This window comes from Lolium perenne, chromosome 3, assembly GCF_019359855.2.
Source record: "Lolium perenne isolate Kyuss_39 chromosome 3, Kyuss_2.0, whole genome shotgun sequence".
Lineage (NCBI taxonomy): Eukaryota > Viridiplantae > Streptophyta > Magnoliopsida > Poales > Poaceae > Lolium > Lolium perenne.
Genome location: NC_067246.2, coordinates 44,055,954 through 44,075,658, shown reverse-complemented (window position 1 = coordinate 44,075,658; position 19,705 = coordinate 44,055,954). Strand labels below are relative to the sequence as shown.

At 48.4% G+C, this 19,705-nt stretch overlaps 2 protein-coding genes and 1 non-coding gene across 3 annotated transcripts; 1 reads left to right on the top strand and 2 right to left on the bottom strand.

Annotated features, from left to right (window-relative positions):
* Window positions 1-12,654: 12,654 nt before the first annotated feature.
* Window positions 12,655-13,761, top strand: LOC127339317 (F-box protein At3g17710-like). The gene is made up of 3 exons (XM_051365184.1): window positions 12,655-13,018; window positions 13,137-13,544; window positions 13,751-13,761. The coding sequence occupies exons 1-3, from the start codon at window positions 12,655-12,657 to the stop codon at window positions 13,759-13,761; spliced, it is 783 nt and encodes a 260-aa protein (XP_051221144.1).
* A 15-nt stretch (window positions 13,762-13,776) lies between these two features.
* Window positions 13,777-18,736, bottom strand: LOC127338196 (uncharacterized). Its single transcript, XM_071827164.1, has 5 exons — window positions 18,574-18,736; window positions 17,998-18,213; window positions 17,325-17,941; window positions 17,052-17,265; window positions 13,777-15,749 (listed from the first exon to the last, which is right to left on the bottom strand). The coding sequence occupies exons 1-5, from the start codon at window positions 18,734-18,736 to the stop codon at window positions 13,777-13,779; spliced, it is 3,183 nt and encodes a 1,060-aa protein (XP_071683265.1).
* On the bottom strand, window positions 17,558-17,696 carry LOC127346280 (small nucleolar RNA Z247). Its single transcript, XR_007879447.1, has one exon. It is a non-coding gene; the product is annotated as a small nucleolar RNA Z247 (small nucleolar RNA).
* Window positions 18,737-19,705: the final 969 nt, after the last annotated feature.

Sequence of the window (19,705 nt, the reverse complement as noted above, 5' to 3'; positions counted from 1 at the left end):
GTGGACAGCGAAGCTACTTCACCGGCGGCGTCGCGTCGGGTTTCTCCGACGACCGCCATGGCCGTCGCACGGCATGCACGGCGCGAGGGGGAAGATGCTGCATCACTTCTCCGGCGGCGCTCGCGACGAGGTTCTCCGGTGACGCCCGCGACAAGCTCTCCGGCGACGGTTGTGGCTCACGGCAGGAGCTGGGGCGGCGGAATAGAGGAGCTGCATGACGGCGCCATGTGCGGAGGTTGGCGCTGCCAAATCGTGGAGTGTGTTTTTTTTCCTTCTTTTTTGCTGCTCTGGCGTTGACCGGGTGTGGACGGTTTCGATCAACCATCGTGTGGCTGGCGAACTGGGGGATCAGAGGATTTGATCCCCCGGGGGACGCTCAGCACGCCCCATTCGAAAACCACCAAGACACGGCCGACAAAACACAAACCAAGGTCGACTCCTTTGCTTTCAGAGACGCGGGACCCTGGCGGTGCGCCCATGTCGGGGACCCCGGGGGTCGTAGGCTAGACAAACCCAGATCTCCATCTGGCATAAGCCTAACCTAGATCTCTAGGGCCTACAGGGTGAGAATCGGTAACACAACAGTGACTCTACGACTCAAAGAGTAATACTATCTCATAACTGAGCGAAAAAACAAAGTATTACAAGCAGAGGTCACTGACCTGACATTTCATCAATCAACGGAAGCGAAGTTATGCTATTCTAAATAGCAAGATAGTAAAAGGCCTAAGAGGCCAGGAGCATAACGGCGACGTCCCAGCCCATAGATTCCAGGCTGCCACCTAGGAATCCCAAGCTACTCGTCGAGGTCGACCTAGAAACCACAATTTGTTGGAGCGACTTTGTCTGAAACAAAGCATGCAAAGCTGAGTACAGGGACTCAGCAAGACTTAGTACAACCATTTAGCAAAGCTGGTATGCGAGGCTTTATGTGGAGCTTATTTTGCGGAAAGCCAGTTTTCCTTTATAAAACAAGAGGGAACAGAAGCTCGTCTACTCAGATCATTTTAAAAGGGGATAAGAGAGTGACATTTCTAGCTCTACTGATCATCATATTGAATCCACCGAATCTTCATCATCAGCTGAACCTATCAACTAGGAGCACCCCCTCGATACCCTGAGGAGGGATCCTTATCACACATTGATTCCAAGTTTTACGATTAGGTTCAAGTTATCTATGATCAACACGTAGTTCCCCAAGTCGTCCGTAACCGTGGACACGGCTTTTCGAAAAGATTTAACCCTGCAGGGGTGTACAACTTTACCCACACGCGCCGACCGACTCTTAATGCCAGAACGTTAGCACACTTCCTTGGTGTGCCGGCAGAGGGTGGTCGACCAAAACCTTTCCCTTGCTTCGCCTATTCCATGAGTCAATCTAACTGGGGAGCTCCGTCATCGTAGGTAGCCATTCTCCGAGGCGGTCCCGGTCATTGTGTGCAGGGGATCCAGTTCAATGCCTCCAGCATCCTTCACCCTAGCCACATCCATGTATGATGCACCTTTGAAAACCTTTTCCACGCCTTCGCCATGCAGAATGCCAAATGAAACTCGCAAACTAATTGACTCATGGGTAAGCTAGGCAAGTTCGGGCCAAGGGGTTCCCATGGGCCCCGTGTGGTTGTACGCTCAGTCTTGGTTCCGAAGGCGAGAACCTCAGGTCCTAGTATCGGCGAGAACGAGTCAAATCACCACATCCCCATGTGGCGGCCCATCCAAGCCTTTAAGCATGTTTAATTATCATCACTGATCTTACCACGTCATCCTGCCATACTAGGTTCATTCGTAGCTCTGATTCATCAACCGGATGGATCAGAATTCGTCAACTAAGCATGGCTGAGCATATTTGATATAACGGCTCTAGCGATGCACACATAGCTCAAACCTAGTCTTGCTGGGAGCAGTGGATCAGAATATTTAGGCTACAAGGATGGTAAATGCAACACACATAGGATAACTATATATGCCGATAAAATATATTGGAATCGTATGCAATATGTAGGAACCAGAAGTAAAAGCATTTCGAAATCATAATATGAACCAGGCTAGGGCTTGCCTTTGTCCCTGACAAACCGATATGGATCTTCGGAGATCCCATGCTTGACTTGTTCATCGATGGACAAGTATTGACCTTCGTCGTTGTCGATCTTCATCGTCTCGGGCACTTGCTCTATCGATCGCGAAGAAGCAAACACCGGAAAGGTAAAAGAACAATCAACACATGGCATCGATGCAATGCGCATACAAGAATGATGGTATGCCATGTTAATTAGGTACTGAAATTAACCCTAGAACATCATCAAATTAACTGGGGTTCGACGGGACTAGGGTTACTAGTTCCGGAGCCTCAGAGGGGTTGATAAAGTTCTTCTAAAACAACTAGGGTTAAAAGTTGTTTAACAATGCATGATTTTGCTACCAAATTGTAGATCTCATTTTTCTGAAAATTTTGATATATTATACATATTTTTCTGATTTAAAATGAATAAGTTATTAATTTTACAAGTTTTTATTCATTTTAAATCATTTCTGAAAATCCTGGAAAATGTTAAAATCCTGACAGGTCGGACCCACTGTCATAGATTTAATCATTTCCTAAAATATTTCTGAAAATATTAAAAATCTGACAAAGGGGCCCACATGTCAATTTATTTTCATTTACAGAAATAAAACAAATGAAAAGAAAAAGGGCGGCGGGTCCCACGGCGGTCAACTGCCGGTGGTCAACTCCGGCGGCCGGCGCCGGAGACCATAGCGCAGCGGCGCTGGAGGGCTCCCCTGGACGCGCAGCCTAGCGCGTTTGACGCGGGCGACCATGGCGAGCAGGCAGGTGGCGGCGCCGCGACCTATTGGTCGCCGGAGCATCGCCGGCGACGAGGCCGAGCGACGGCCGGCAGAGACGCGCGGTGCGGGGACGCTCCAGAGGCGTAGGGAGAGGGAGGAGGGCACCAGCAGGTAGAGCGGCTCACCACGGAGATGTGGAGCTCGTCGGTGAGGCGGAGGAGGGCTGCAGCGCCGGCATCGTGCCAATTTCTGGCCGCCGGACGCGGAGAAGAAGGGGGCGCCGGGGTCGATTGGAGGCTTCCCCGGTCGATTCCTTCGGCCAGGAGATGGAGGAGGACACGGCGGTGCTGATGGAGTGCTCACCGGGGCTCGGGGATGGCCGGAGCTGTGGGGCAAGGTGGTGGCCGGCGGGCTAGGGTTCGGCCTGCGCGTGCGGAAGAGAGCCAGAGAGAGGGGGAAGAAGAGAGTGGCGGGCTAGGGTTGCTTGGCGGCGGCGGAGGGGCAGTTATAGGCCGCCGGGGGCGGCGGCGAGGATCTTGGCGCCGGCGACAGCGTCGGCGGGCGACACGCAGCTCCTTCCCGAACGGAGGTTGGGGATGAGTTCGTGATACGCGTACAACACGCGTCCGTTGGGAACCCCAAGAGGAAGGTGTGATGCGTACAGCGGCAATTTTTCCCTCAGAATGAAACCAAGGTTTATCGAACCAGTAGGAGCCAAGAAGCACGTTGAAGGTTGATGGCGGCGGGATGTAGTGCGGCGCAACACCAGAGATTCCGGCGCCAACGTGGAACCTGCACAACACAACCAAAGTACTTTGCCCCAACGAAACAGTGAGGTTGTCAATCTCACCGGCTTGCTGTAACAAAGGATTAGATGTATAGTGTGGATGATGATTGTTTGCAAAAACAAGAGAAACGATTGCAAGAGATTGTATTTCAGTATAGAGAATTGGACCGGGGTCCACAGTTCACTAGAGGTGTCTCTCCCATAAGATAAACAGCATGTTGGGTGAACAAATTACAGTTGGGCAATTGACAAATAGAGAGGGCATGACCATGCACATACATATTATGATGAGTATTGTGAGATTTAGTTGGGCATTACGACAAAGTACATAGACCGCCATCCAGCATGCATCTATGCCTAAAAAGTCCACCTTCAGGTTATCATCCGAACCCCCTCCATTATTAAGTTGCTAACAACAGACAATTGCATTAAGTATTGCGCGTAATGTAATCAGTGACTATATCCTTGAACATAGCACCAATGTTTTATCCCTAGTGGCAACAGCACATCCATAACCTTAGAGATTTCTGTCACTTCCCCAGATTCACGGAGACATGAACCCACTATCGAGCATAAATACTCCCTCTTGGAGTTACAAGCATCTACTTGGCCAGAGCATCTACTAGTAACGGAGAGCATGCAAGATCATAAACAACACATAGACATAACTTTGATAATCAACATAACATGTATTCTCTATTCATCGGATCCCAACAAACGCAACATATAGAATTACAGATAGATGATCTTGATCATGTTAGGCAGCTCACAAGATCCGACAATGAAGCACAATGGGGAGAAGACAACCATCTAGCTACAGCTATGGACCCATAGTCCAGGGGTAGACTACTCACACATCACTCCGGAGGCGACCATGGCGGCGTAGAGTCCTCCGGGAGATGAATCCCCTCTCCGGCAGGGTGCCGGAGGCGATCTCCTGAATCCCCCGAGATGGGATTGGCGGCGGCGGCGTCTCAGTAAGGTTTTCCGTATCGTGGCTCTCGGTACTGGGGGTTTCGCGACGGAGGCTTTAAGTAGGCGGAAGGGCAAGTCAGGAGGGGGCACGAGGGCCCCACGCCACAGGTCGGCGCGGCCAAGGCCTGGGCCGCGCCGCCCTAGGGTTTGGGCGCCTCGTGGCCCCACTTCGTCTCCTCTTCGGTCTTCTGGAAGCTTCGTGGCAAAATAGGACCCTGGGCGTTGATTTCGTCCAATTCCGAGAATATTTCGTTACTAGGATTTCTGAAACCAAAAACAGCAGAACAAAGAATCGGCACTTCGGCATCTTGTTAATAGGTTAGTTCCAGAAAATGCACGAATATGACATAAAGTGTGCATAAAACATGTAGATAACATCAATAATGTGGCATGAAACATAAGAAATTATCGATACGTTGGAGACGTATCAGTTCGCCATTTTGCACATAACCCCCCGGGGGTCAGGGTGGGCTGAAATGGGTTGCTGACTGGGCCGCTTGTTGGGCTGCTGGCGCTGGAGAGAGGAAGATGAGAGTTGGGCTGCGCCCAACTAGGTAAGGGAGGTTTTTCTCTCTTTTGCAAAATCTGTTTTTATTTTTGTTTTTCAAACTCTTTTGAAATTTGAAATCTGTTTGAAAATGCAAACTTTTGAAACTTCCAAAATAACAAATGTACTTTTTAACAAAGCACAAATGCAAATTATTTTAGTTTGAAACTTTGAAACATTTTGAGCATTTAGAAGAGAGGGAGATTTGCATATCATTAGGGTTTTCCAAAATTAACTAATGCAATTTTTCTTAGGAAAACATGATGCTCATGAAATGATGCACAACCAAACCTAATTAGGGTTTAACAAAAAGAGGGGTGTTACAGATCTATCCCCCTTAAAAGAATCTCGTCCCGAGATTCCAAGGTAGGAATAGAGAAAGTAACAAGGACTACACCGGTCTTCAACGATCTTGTCCTTCTTGAAGAGGTTGATTCACGACATCATGAAGAAGTTGGTCCACAACACCATGAATGAAGTTGATCCACCACACCACGAAGAGCTCTTCATTTGCTTTCTTCACTCTAAAGGAAAGAGGGAATGACACTGGACGGTGGATCTTAAGAAAGATCGAGTATCTCATGGTCAACTCATGGAATGAGTGTTGCAAAACAACTCTTGAGTTAACAAACATGAAACATGTCAAGGTAACGGAGGAGACAGAAGAAGTTTCAAATTTTGGTAGACAATTGCTCCACGCTTTACAAGAATATGAAGGGAAAAAGTAGCGAGGAGTTAAACTGCCTTTGATACCATGACGAGGCACTCTTAGAGAGGGTGACTCGTAGAAGCACGGATGATTATCCAACGAGAGCGACTTTGGATTTCAAAATCATAGTCACTCTTCTGGAAGGATGCATGAAACGATTGAAAATCTATTCAAAAGGCTGGGGCACTAGATGACTGACGAATTCACACAACGTGTGAATTGATTAGAACTTCGGGTACAAACCAAAGAAAGCGAAAGAACACTGGCTACTGAAGGGCCATGGTTCATGATATAACTTCATGTTACTTGAACGAATAGACAACGGAGATTTGGCACCCTAAGGAAAGATACTTCTTTGAGGATTTGAACTTTGAATATGACAAGAGGAGTGCCATTAGTTTAAAGCTTACTCAAAAGTACTGGGGTCACATATGGCTGACGAATTCACACAACGTGTGAATTAAAGAGAACTTCAAGCAAAATCCAAAGGAAGGGGAAAAACATTGTCGGACGACGTAGCAAGGATCATCGGGAGGTGATACTTCTTCCCACAGAGTTGTTATCACCGGAGAAATGGTTTCGAGGGATTGACCGAGAGACATTTAGCAACGCTGCTTCTAATGTTCTCCTTGATGTTCTAGTCACCAATATCAGGCTTCTGACTAGCCTTCAATAGATCATCAAGTGAAGGTCGAGACATCAGGATTAAAAAGACATCATAAGGGCAACTCCTAGAATAAGTCACATAAGATCCTTTTGGGGAGTGGTTATTCTTGTTGTTTCAAGAGATTATGACATTAGACCTTCCGACTAATTCCGTTAACCACAACATCAATCTTGTCGGATTTACAAAGAGACCTATGTCATGAATCCTTGAGAAACACTAACCATCATTACTGCTTGAGATTCAGCTTAGGTTAGGTGGAAAGATATTTTAGACGTAGCAAGTCCAAACAGAAATTTGCAACAGCTACCACCAAGGTAAAGCTGCTAGATTCTCAAGATATAGACTACAGTGTCAAGCTCCAAAAGATAGAGCTAGATTGCGTAATACATGTGGTTGCGATTGCCAAAAGGCAATTGCGCGCATATGATCTGCTTGCAATGAAACACAATTGAGTATTGGTGGGGACATCGAAGAAGATATTGAAGTTCTTAAACTTCTTCTCTTTCTTGAACAAATCAGTCAGTGGCTTTGTGTGCATAGATGAACTTTTCAAGAAAATGGAGGTAACAACCTGCCACTCAAGAATATTCCGCACATGCATGGCCGACTTGTGATGATTCCCGGGGAAAACGAATGGAACCCTTCTCGGATCCACGGCGACATCTTTCAGCAATTGCACGTGAACCAGAGAAGGTCACTTCTAGCATCCAGAACACATACCTCGTGATAACACAAAGATGGTTCTTAAAAGTTTCTAACATTAGTGCTTGTTCAATATGAACCTCTTTGGACATGGAGAAAATAAGAATGTCATCGATGGGCTCAACAACAAACTTATCAAGATACTCCAAGAAGAGGGACTCACATGTTGCTTGAACGAGGCAAAAGTATTGGTCAGACCAAAGGACATGAGGATGTATTCAGGTAAAACACCATGAGTATAAACATCATCATCAAGATAGTCCTTGGAACTGAGTTTGATTTGACGATAGCCCAATCTCAAATCAAAGACTTGGGAAGATAGCATATCCATCAAGGATATACTTCCTGATTTCAACACGAACAAAACTAGATATTCCTTTAAGAAGAATCAAGTCGGGTAGAGCTCTTGTCTTTAAACTCTCCAAGTTGTTGTTTAAGCTCAACCAACTAGTCTAGGATATCCAGTAAGGTTTCTTGGAGAAGTAGTGATTCAGAGAACTAGCTTTGACTCATGATCTGGACAACACGGTCATGTGTGAACATGGCGATACTTCTAGAAAGACAACCAGAATATCACGTACCACCGATGTATCTCTAAGTTCGAGAGGGAAGCTTGCTTTACAGAGCAAAGGATGTGGTCTTGAGAGCTTCGGCGTGAACCTAACTCTTTGACCGAAGAAGGTGTGCCTAGATAGCAAACAAGGGAAACTTTGCTTAGTGATCAGTTAACCAACCATGCTAAGTATGACGCAAACATCCTTGGATTTCAAAGCAATGAAAATTGCTAAGAATCTCGGATGGCCACATCAATACAAACACCCAAACATTCCCAAGCACGAACAGCTCGGAGGAAGGGCGAGTAAAGATATGTAAGAGCATCACTTCATCGATAAGGCCATGAAACTTAGCACGACCTATGGATATAAAGGAGTGCGATACTCTAAGGTAGAACAGAACAGAAGGTGCATCATCCTCACATTCTGCGGATTACAACACTTTGACTGGGTCCTAGAAAGGGACGAGGTACTGGAGTTTGTTTCTCCTGACATCTCGAAGTGAAATATCTTGACGGACCACAAGAGTAATATGCACTGGAAGATTCCAATGCAGAATTACAACTTGGCTGCTAACTAGCAGACAAAGGTCGGAAAGTAACTAAAGAGGAGGAACATGATCAGAATTAGAAATACTGAGATGTGGATGCACAAGATAGCACTTTTGTAAAACTCATGCTGAAAAGAGAGGCGTGGCAGAGTCACAGACAAAGATGTGAGACTCACAAAGAGCAATCTTGTCATAAACCATTTGGTTCCATGAAAGAACCTCTGCCATAGCCAATGGTAGGAAAGATCTTTTGTTGCCGCAATTCAATCACGACTACAACCAAAGACTTGAGGGCTAGATGAATTTGAAGTTAGCCATCCTGATGTATGGTTTGACCATAGACAACAGGGGTCAATGGAATGGATCTTGGGTTAAAGGTCAGCATCATGTACTGAGGTTCAAAAGAACACAGCACAATCCGGGACCTTCGGTTCAAGTCCAAGGGTTAAAACATAGAGAAAGGAGTAACTACTAACTAAGTGACACAAAGGGCACTACGAGGTAGTAATCACAAGGTAACTTTCAAGAAGCCATACCTAACTTCATAAGTATCCAAGAAAAAGGAAAGGAGGCATCCATGGTGAAAGGAAACCTCGAAGCCTAGAACAGAATAATGTGGAACCCACAAAGTAGAGAGATTATGATGGAAGGAAATCTCTCGATTGAAACAAAACAAAGGAGATACAAAGAACACACAAGACTTTAGAGAACTCAAGACTAGGTCAACTGGTTAAGAAACGTCCTGCCCTTGAGGCACCTAAGTTTTGAAAGACCAGAGGAGATGGTAAAACTTTTTCAAATCAACACAAGGTAAGGTGACTCTGAATTACAGCGATACCAGATAAGGAGTAAAAAGAATCCTAACCAGATTTTCACAAGTACTTTTAGCTTTCAAATAGTTTTCACAAACACTAGACTCAACATCGACCAGTAGAAAGGGTTTCCTACAGGCAGTCCTGCTCTGATACCAAAACCTATCGGGGACCCCGGGGGTCGTAGGCTAGACAAACCCAGATCTCCATCTGGCATAAGCCTAACCTAGATCTCTAGGGCCTACAGGGTGAGAATCGGTAACACAATAGTGACTCTACGACTCAAAGAGTAATACAAGCTCATAACTGAGCGAAAAACCAAAGTATTACAAGCAGAGGTCACTGACCTGACATTTCATCAATCAACAGAAGCGAAGTTATGCTATTCTAAATAGCAAGATAGCAAAAGGCCTAAGAGGCCAGGAGCATAAAGGCGACGTCCCAGCCCATAGATTCCAGGCTGCCACCTGGGAATCCCAAGCTACTCGTCGATGTCGACCTAGAAACCACCATTTGTTGGAGCGACTTTGTCTGAAACAAAGCATGCAAAGCTGAGTACAGGGACTCAGCAAGACTTAGTACAACCTTTTAGCAAAGCTGGTATGCGAGGCTTTATGTGGAGCTTATTTTGCGGAAAGCCAGTTTTCCTTTATAAAACAAGAGGGAGCAGAAGCTCGTCTAATCAGATCATTTTAAAAGGGGATAAGAGAGTGACATTTCTAGCTCTACTGATCATCATATTGAATCCACCGAATCTTCATCATCAGCTGAACCTATCAACTAGGAGCACCCCCTCGATACCCTGAGGAGGGATCCTTATCACACATTGATTCCAAGTTTTACGATTAGGTTCAAGTTATCTATGATCAACACGTAGTTCCCCAAGTCGTCCGTAACCGTGGACACGGCTTTTCGAAAAGATTTAACCCTGCAGGGGTGTACAACTTTACCCACACGCGCCGACCGACTCTTAATGCCAGAATGTTAGCACTCTTCCTTGGTGTGCCGGCAGAGGGTGGTCGACCAAAACCTTTCCCTTGCTTCGCCTATTCCATGAGTCAATCTAACTGGGGAGCTCCGTCATTGTAGGTAGCCATTCTCCAAGGCGGTCCCGGTCATTGTGTGCAGGGGATCCAGTTCAATGCCTCCAGCATCCTTCACCCAAGCCACATCCCTGTATGATGCACCTTTGAAAACCTTTTCCACGCCTTCGCCATGCAGAATGCCAAATGGAACTCGCAAACTAATTGACTCATGGGTAAGCTAGGCAAGTTCGGGCCAAGGGGTTCCCATGGGCCCCGTGTGGTTGTACGCTCAGTCTTGGTTCCGAAGGCGAGAACCTCAGGTCCTAGTATCGGCGAGAACGAGTCAAATCACCGCATCCCCATGTGGCGGCCCATCCAAGCCTTTAAGCATGTTTAATTATCATCACTGATCTTACCACGTCATCCTGCCATACTAGGTTCATTCGTCGCTCTGATTCATCAACCGGATGGATCAGAATTCGTCAACTAAGCATGGCTAAGCATATTTGATATAACGGCTCTAGCGATGCACACATAGCTCAAACCTAGTCTTGCTGGGAGCAGTGGATCAGAGTATTTAGGCTACAAGGATGGTAAATGCAACACACATAGGATAACTATATATGCCGATAAAACATATTGGAATCGTATGCAATATGTAGGAACCAGAAGTAAAAGCATTTCGAAATCATAATATGAACCAGGCTAGGGCTTGCCTTTGTCCCTGACAAACCGATATGGATCTTCGGAGATCCCATGCTTGACTTGTTCATCGATGGACAAGTATTGACCTTCGTCGTTGTCGATCTTCATCGTCTCGGGCACTTGCTCTATCGATCGCGAAGAAGCAAACACCGGAAAGGTAAAAGAACAATCAACACATGGCATTGATGCAATGCGCATACAAGAATGATGGTATGCCATGTTAATTAGGTACTGAAATTAACCCTAGAACATCATCAAATTAACTGGGGTTCGACGGGACTAGGGTTACTAGTTCCGGAGCCTCAGAGGGGTTGATTAAGTTCTTCTAAAACAACTAGGGTTCAAAGTTGTTTAACAATTCATGATTTTGCTACCAAATTGTAGATCTCATTTTTCTGAAAATTTTGATATATTATACATATTTTTCTGATTTAAAATGAGTAAGTTATTAATTTTACAAGTTTTTATTCATTTTAAATCATTTCTGAAAATCCTGGAAAATGTTAAAATCCTGACAGGTCGGACCCACTGTCATAGATTTAATCATTTCCTAAAATATTTCTGAAAATATTAAAAATCTGACAAAGGGGCCCACATGTCAATTTATTTTCATTTACAGAAATAAAACAAAATGAAAAGAAAAAGGGCGGCGGGTCCCACAGCGGTCAACCGCCGGTGGTCAACTCCGGCGGCCGGCGCCGGACACCATAGCGCGGCGGCGCTGGAGGGCTCCCCTGGACGCGCGGCCTAGCGCGTTTGACGCGGGCGACCACGGCGAGCAGGCAGGTGGCGGCGCCGCGACCTATTGGTCGCCGGAGCATCGCCGGCGACGAGGCCGAGCGACGGCCGGCAGAGACGCGCGGTGCGGGGATGCTCCAGAGGCGTAGGGAGAGGGAGGAGGGCACCAGCAGGTAGATCGGCTCACCACGGAGATGTGGAGCTCGTCGGTGAGGGCGGAGGAGGGCTGCAGCGCCGGCATCGGGCCAATTTCTGGCCGCCGGACGCGGAGAAGAAGGGGGCGCCGGGGTCGATTGGAGGCTTCCCCGGTCGATTCCTTCGGCCAGGAGATGGAGGAGGACACGGCGGTGCTGATGGAGTGCTCACCGGGGCTCGTGGATGGCCGGAGCTGTGGGGCAAGGTGGTGGCCGGCGGGCTAGGGTTCGGCCTGAGCGTGCGGAAGAGAGCCAGAGAGAGGGGGAAGAAGAGAGTGGTGGGCTAGGGTTGCTTGGCGGCGGCGGAGGGGCAGTTATAGGCCGCCGGGGGCGGTGGCGAGGATCTTGGCGCCGGCGACAGCGTCGGCGGGCGACACGCAGCTGCTTCCCGAACGGAGGTTGGGGATGAGTTCGCCATTTTGCACATAACCCCCTGGGGGTCGGGGTGGGCTGAAATGGGTTGCTGACTGGGCCGCTTGTTGCTGGCGCTGGAGAGAGGAAGATGAGAGTTGGGCTGCGCCCAACTAGGTAAGGGAGGTTTTTCTCTCTTTTGCAAAATCTGTTTTTATTTTTGTTTTTCAAACTCTTTTGAAATTTGAAATCTGTTTGAAAATGCAAACTTTTGAAACTTCCAAAATAACAAATGTACTTTTTAACAAAGCACAAATGCAAATTATTTTAGTTTGAAACTTTGAAACATTTTGAGCATTTAGAAGAGAGGGAGATTTGCATATCATTAGGGTTTTCCAAAATTAACTAATGCAATTTTTCTTAGGAAAACATGATGCTCATGAAATGATGCACAACCAAACCTAATTAGGGTTTAACAAAAAGAGGGGTGTTACAGCCCAATACCACGCGTACGTACCATGAAGGAGAACATCCACAACACAAGCAGCCGGGCAATGGCAGCCGCGGACGCAACCGCGACCACGCCGCCGGCGCCGCCACTGCCAGATGACATCCTCGTGGAGATCTTCCTGCTCCTGCCGGCCAAGTCTGTCCTCCGGTTCCGCGCCGTCTGTACGCCGTGGCGTCTTCTCCTCTCCGACCTCGCCTTCGTCCGCGAACACCACCGACGTGCACCTCACGCCATCCTACTCAGCAACCCGATCATCGACAACGGCGACGCTGTCTCCGCGCTCCCGTTCCCCTACGCCGACCAATCGACAGCGGCGCCCCTCTACTGCGGCACCACTTGTCAGCAGACGTTCCTTTATGAGTGCTGCGACGGCTTGCTCCTCTTGCGGTGGAGCCGCGCGCTTTCCGGTTGGCGAGCGCGATGCCACCGGAAGAAATTACTACCGCTACTTCGTGTGCAATCCGGCGACACGGGAGATGGCCAGCCTTCCCACCGACATTGACTCCGAGGACTTCGTATGCTTAGTGGGCGTCTACCGGCATGCGCCCACGGCAGAGTACCGCGTCCTCGGATACAACTCCTACTGGTGGTCACCGCCGTCCATAGGCCAGCATCGTTATGAGTACCTCGTGGCGGCGCCGGGCCAGGAGAGGGCGAGGAAGCTCGAGCCCACCGACGTATGGACGTCCGCAGACTGCATCAACTCGAGGTTGGACCACCGGCCGGTGATCCACCGCGGCTGCCTGCACTGGATGTCATGGTTCTACAGCAAAGGGGCGGTGGTGTTCGACACGATCTCGGAGGAGTTCCGCCCGATGCAAGGCCCGCTGGACGGCGACGCTCGCATGGACCGCATGCACGGCAGGCTCGTGGCGCTGGACGGCACGCTGGGCGCGTCGGTGTATCAAAATACAGAGAAAGATTGGATCGGTCGTACCTCAATGGGTCGCCGTGTGTTTACTTTATATAGCCTCCTGGGTATATCAATTACAATAACTAACAACCAAATCTTATACAAACTGATTTGGTGTTTATCTCTACAATGATCTTGACGTACAAGCCAAGATAACTATACATGAAACAACCTTCTAGATACAACTCGTTTAACACTCCCCTCAAACACAACGTATCAAATTCAGATGTCGTTTGAAGTTCTCGAGTTGTTTCACCGGAAGGGGTTTTGTAAATCCGTCTGCCACTGATCACCGGATGGAATGAAACGCACATCGAAGAGCTTGTTCGCAACACGTTCTCGAACAAAGTGAAAATCTATCTCGATGTGTTTAGTTCTTGCATGAAACACCGGATTCGCAGACAAATACGTTGCTCCAAGACTGTCACACCAAAGACATGCTACCTTGGGCTGCGGTACACCAATCTCAGCAAGAATAGACTGTAACCAAATGACTTCTGCAGTAGCATTTGCCAAAGACTTGTACTCAGCCTCTGTGCTAGAGCGAGAAACTGTCGCTTGCTTTCTAGCACTCCATGATATCAGATTTGGACCAAAAAAGACAGCAAACCCTCCAGTGGAACGGCGATCATCTGGGCATCCCGCCCAATCCGCATCCGAGAATGCACTCACAAGCAAAGACTGTGATCTCCGAATATACATCCCAAGATGCATGGTATACTTAAGATATCTGATAATCCGCTTAACAGCCATCCAATGCACACTGGTTGGCGCATGCAAATATTGACACACCTTGTTTACCGAGTAGGAAATATCTGGTCGTGTCATAGTAAGGTATTGAAGGGCTCCAACAACACTTCTATACTTTGTTATATCCTCAATTTGCAGCGGAATACCATCATGCGCCGTAAGCTTCTCTGATGAGGACATGGGAGATGTGACTGCTTTACAATTAGTCATACCGACTTTCTTGAGCAAATCTGCAGTGTACCTCCCTTGCGAAAGTGTAATACCATCACCTGTCTTCTTCACTTCTATCCCTAAGAAATAATGTAAGTCACCCAAATCCTTCAAAGAAAAATCATCCCGGAGTTGGTGAAGAAGCTTTTCAACAGCAGAAGGGATTGAACTGGCCACTATTATGTCATCAACATAGACAAGAACAAACATAGTGATATCCGATTTAGCCAGGAAAAACAGTGATGTATCTGACTTGGAAGGAGTAAAACCAAGATACTGGAGCTTTGTACTCAACCTGGAATACCATGCCCTTGGCGCCTGCTTCAGGCCATACAGTGCTTTATCAAGTTTACATACCAAACCTTGACCTTTCTCAAAACCAGGTGGTTGTCTCATATAAACCTCTTCTTCCAGAACGCCATGCAAAAACGCATTCTGTACATCGAGCTGACGAAGTGACCATCCTCGTGAGACTGCAATAGACAACACAAGCCTAACAGTAGCAATCTTCACAACAGGACTGAAGGTGTCCTCATAGTCGATTCCATAGCGCTGCTTGAACCCCTTTGCTACTAGCCGGGCTTTGTAGCGATCAACAGTGCCATCAGATCTCCTCTTGACCTTGTATACCCATTTACAATCAATAATATTTTTGTCTTCCTTTGCCGGTACAAGATGCCATGTATCATTCCTCATGAGAGCCATGTACTCCTCATTCATTGCATTCTTCCAATCTGGATTTCCAAATGCTTCAGCAACATTCTCAGGTTCACCAGTTGCACAAAAATTCGCATACCGAATCATCCCTTCAAACATCTTAACAGGTTTCTGAATCTTGTTCTGCAAGCGGGTCACAGGGCGAGTTGGCACAGAAGATCCAGCCGCTGGCGCAGAGCTGACAGCAACAGATTCCTCGGACTGATCTGCTGCAGAGCCATCATGTCCCCCTAATTCAGACGAGGATCCTGTGTGGCTGGCATCGGCGTGTGACGCTGGTGCAGAAGGAATCGTCGCCGCAGACGATCCGGCGCCTGAGTGCGCCTGGCTGCCGGCGCCCATGAGCGCCTGACCGGATCCGCCAGGTGGAACGCCTGCCCCTGGCGCTGCACCCCCTGTCGGTAGCGATCCCGAGGTGGATCTGGACCCTGCCGCGCCTGACGACAGCGATCCCGCGGCGGATCCAGCTGATCCCGAGGCCGATTCTGCCTCGCTTTCTGAACCCGAGTGTGCTGCTCCGTGTACTCCATCCTGTGTACCAGAAAAATCTCCAGACGTGGAATTAGTAGGATTAGCAATCAAATGATCATCTATTAATTCTCCCCCTTGATCAAAACGTGTAGAAGGGAGTAGATGGGATGGAAGGAGCAGAATTTCAGCACGAGGACGTGCCCCAGCATTGGAGTGTAATTCGGAAAAAGGGAAGACACTCTCGTCAAAAACTACGTCTCGGGAAATATAAACGCGGCCAGTAGAGATGTCTAGGCACTTGTAGCCTTTGTGCATATTACTGTAGCCTAGGAAGGCACAGCGTGTGGAGCGGAACTGAAGTTTGCGAGAATTATATGGACGCAAATTTGGCCAGCACGCACACCCAAAAATACGTAGGAACGAATATTCGGGTTTGCGATGAAAGAGACGTTCGAGAGGTGTATCAAGGTTGATCACTTTGCTGGGGACACGATTTATGAGAAAAGTGGCAGTAGAGAAAGCTTCATCCCAGAATTTTAATGGCATGTGTGCATGAGCTAGAAGGGATAAGCCTACTTCCACAATACGGCGATGTTTGCGTTCTGCTGACCCATTTTGTTGATGTGCATGGGGACATGATACATGATGCTCTATGCCTATGCGTTGGAAAAAAGAGTTGAGTTTTTGATACTCGCCTCCCCAATCAGATTGTAATGCAAGAATTTTCTTGTCAAATAGACGTTCAACATGATTTTGGAAGTCATGAAAGCGAGCAAAAACATCAGATTTATTCTTGAGAAGATAGATCCAAGTAAACTTGCTATAATCATCAACGAAGCTTACATAGTACTTGTTGTTCCCAATGGAAGCACAAGCTCGACCCCACACATCTGAAAAAATGAGCTCTAAAGGAGCACTAGAAACACTACTAGACTTAGGATAGGGGAGTTGATGACTCTTCCCCTTTTGACATGCATCACAAATAAAGTTTTCTGAATTATCCTTTGAAGAAGGAAGTTTATTTTGACTAAAAACTCGCTGAACAACATCAAACGAGGGATGTCCTAGACGCCTATGCCACCGAGCAGTCGATGGTTTATTGACTCCAAAGGCTTGTTTTGTCGAAGTGGAAGGATTCGACGAAAAAGGGTAGAGACCACCATGTGATCTACCTCGAAGAAGTGTTCTCCTCGTGCCCTGTTCCTTGACAAGAAAAATATCGGGATGAATCTCAAGAAAGGTGTTGTTATCACATGCTAGCTTATGGGCAGAAACAAGACTTTTAGTTGCATGAGGAGAACGAAGTACATTTTTCAGTTGGAGTTGTTTATCACAAGGGGTAGGAATAATAGCACGACCAATGTGACTGATTTCCATACCTGCTCCACTGGCAGTGTGGATCTGCTCATGGCCATGGTACCTATCACGGACGGTGAGCTTCTCCAGCTCGCCGGTGACATGATCAAAAGCACCGGTGTCTAGGTACCAGTTGGTGTCGACGCCGTACGCATGCGCAGGTGACCCGGCAGGCTTCTCCTCGCCGTTGTAGTCCTTGTTAAAGCGCTTCCAGCACTTCAGCGCCGCGTGCCCATACTTGCCACAGAGTTGGCATTGTGGGCGAGGGTTGCCGTTGGCGTCGAACGGCTGCTGACTATTGGGGCGTGCAGAGTTGTTGTAGTTGCCGCCCCCGCCGCCACGTCCACCATCACCGCATCCACGACCGCCTCCGCGGCCGCCGCGATAGCCATTGCGGCCTCCACCCCGGGAAGCCAGGTTGACAGTGGAGGGATGCCACCACCACCGCCGCCCCCAGGAGGACCGCCGCCATAGTTGAAGGAGTCTGCAGCAGCTCCAGGTGACCCACCGTTCTGGATATCGAGGCGGGTCTCGAAGTTCAGCAGATGCGCGTACAACTCGGAGAGGGAGACCGTGTCGGTCCTGGTGGTCATGGCCGTCACGAGCGGATTCCACTCCGCGTCCAGTCCGGCCAAGATGTATGCGGCCAGATCATCGTCTTCCATCTTCTTCCCGGCAGAGCTCATGGCGTCGCCGAGGCCTCTCATCCGTGCCACGTATTCAGCGACACGCATCTCGCGCTTCTGTGTGTGCTCGCAAGCTGCATACGAATCTGCATGACTTGAGCACGGGACTGCGACGAGTACATCGCCGTCAGCGCTGCCCACACATCTGCCGTGGTCTCCAGAGCGGAAACCTGTGTGAGCACCCCCCTCGATAGGGAGGACAGCAGAAACCCAAGAACCTGCTGATCCTGGGCAACCCAAGCAGCATACGCAGGGTTAGGAATAGTCTGCATCTCTTTCTCACCTTTTTCATTGGTGGACTCGATCTCACGAGTCTCGGCCGGCTGCGGCACCTTGCCGTCCAGGAAGCCGACCAGCTGGCGCTCCCGCAGGGGCGGCATCACCTGCGCCCTCCAGAGCGGGAAGTTGTCTCCGCAAAGCTTCTCCGTCACGACGCCGGCTTGCGGAGCAGAGCTAGGGACAGAGGATGACGAGCTCGACATGGTGGAAGAAAGGAGCTCTGATACCATATCAAAATACACAGAAAGATTGGATCGGTCGTACCTCAATGGGTCGCCGTGTGTTTACTTTATATAGCCTCCAGGGCATATCAATTACAATAACTAACAACCAAATCTTATACAAACTGATTTGGTGTTTATCTCTACAATGATCTTGACGTACAAGTCAAGATAACTATACATGAAACAACCTTCTAGATACAACTCGTTTAACACGGTGTTCGTGGAGTCTGAGGGGCTGCTCAAGGTGTGGGTGCTCTGAGAGCTACGAGGAGGAGGCGTGGGCTTTTCGGTACAGCATCGACGTGGGCTTCTTGGAACCCAACGGGGCCTCTCCTCGTTTCACAACGCTCGCCCACGTGAGCGACGACGGCGACGCTGCGGCGTGTACAGCCTGAGAAGCGGCGAGGTGGTGAGCACCAGCCATGAGTCGTTCAATTCCATGTCGATCTCGAAGCGACGATCCATGTCTACCAGGAGAGCCTCGCTCGTGTGGCTCCAGAAGGCGTCGGTGAGCGTCATCCACCGATCGACGTGAACCCATGGCACTAGCTAGGCCTCAGGTGTACGATTTAGTTATCGGTTGTAGCCTTTAATCCGAGGACAAGCTCATACTATGCTACTAGTACTTCTGAGAGTCAAAGAGCAACTACCAACTTTAAGGATGTATGACCAAGCGAGAAGTTTGACTATTAATAAGTAATCCGACTTGATATTAAGCGTACTTAGAGATTAAACTGTCAAACAATTTGAAAAATATGAATTCTTTTTCATGAAAACTGATAAACAACCATTAACCTCTATGCCGATGGTACCCTACACCCGACGGTAAACTCGGCTACACCAACGGTAAACTCACCTATGCCGACAGCTAAAATGGCACTACGGGAAAAATAGGCGTTGCCGTGCATCCTTTCTTTGCCGTGTGTTCCCGCACGGCAAAGATTTCTTTGCCGTGCGCACAGATAAAAACGCACGGCAAAGATCTTGGCCACGGGAAAGATAGACACGAGCGCACGGTAAAGATACGATTCACGGCAACGACGGAAGAGGCCGCACGGCAAAGAAATGTACACGGCAATGGCCCAACACACCGCACGGCAAAGATTCGGTGCACGGTAAAGGCGTTAGGCATTGCCGTGCAACGTTGGTGCACGGCAAAGCAGCCTTTGCCTAGTGTTTTTAACAAACGCACGGCAAAGAAGGCTTTGCCTAGTGTAAGCGCACGGCAAAGATGTAAAAACTGGATTTCTTCTCATCTCAAAAGATGTGGCGTGGTATAGTTATCAACAAACAAACACTTAGCCCAGTGGCAAGGTTGCATGCTTTCCCTACTCTGCGTCCTAGGTTCGATTCCCGGACCAACCAATTTGGGCCTTTTTTTAGATAAAACATATTTGGCACACGACAAAGAAGCGACCTTTGCCGTGCGGCATCGCACGGCAAAGCCTTTGCCGTGCAACGTTGGCGAGTCACACGGCAAAGAAGCCT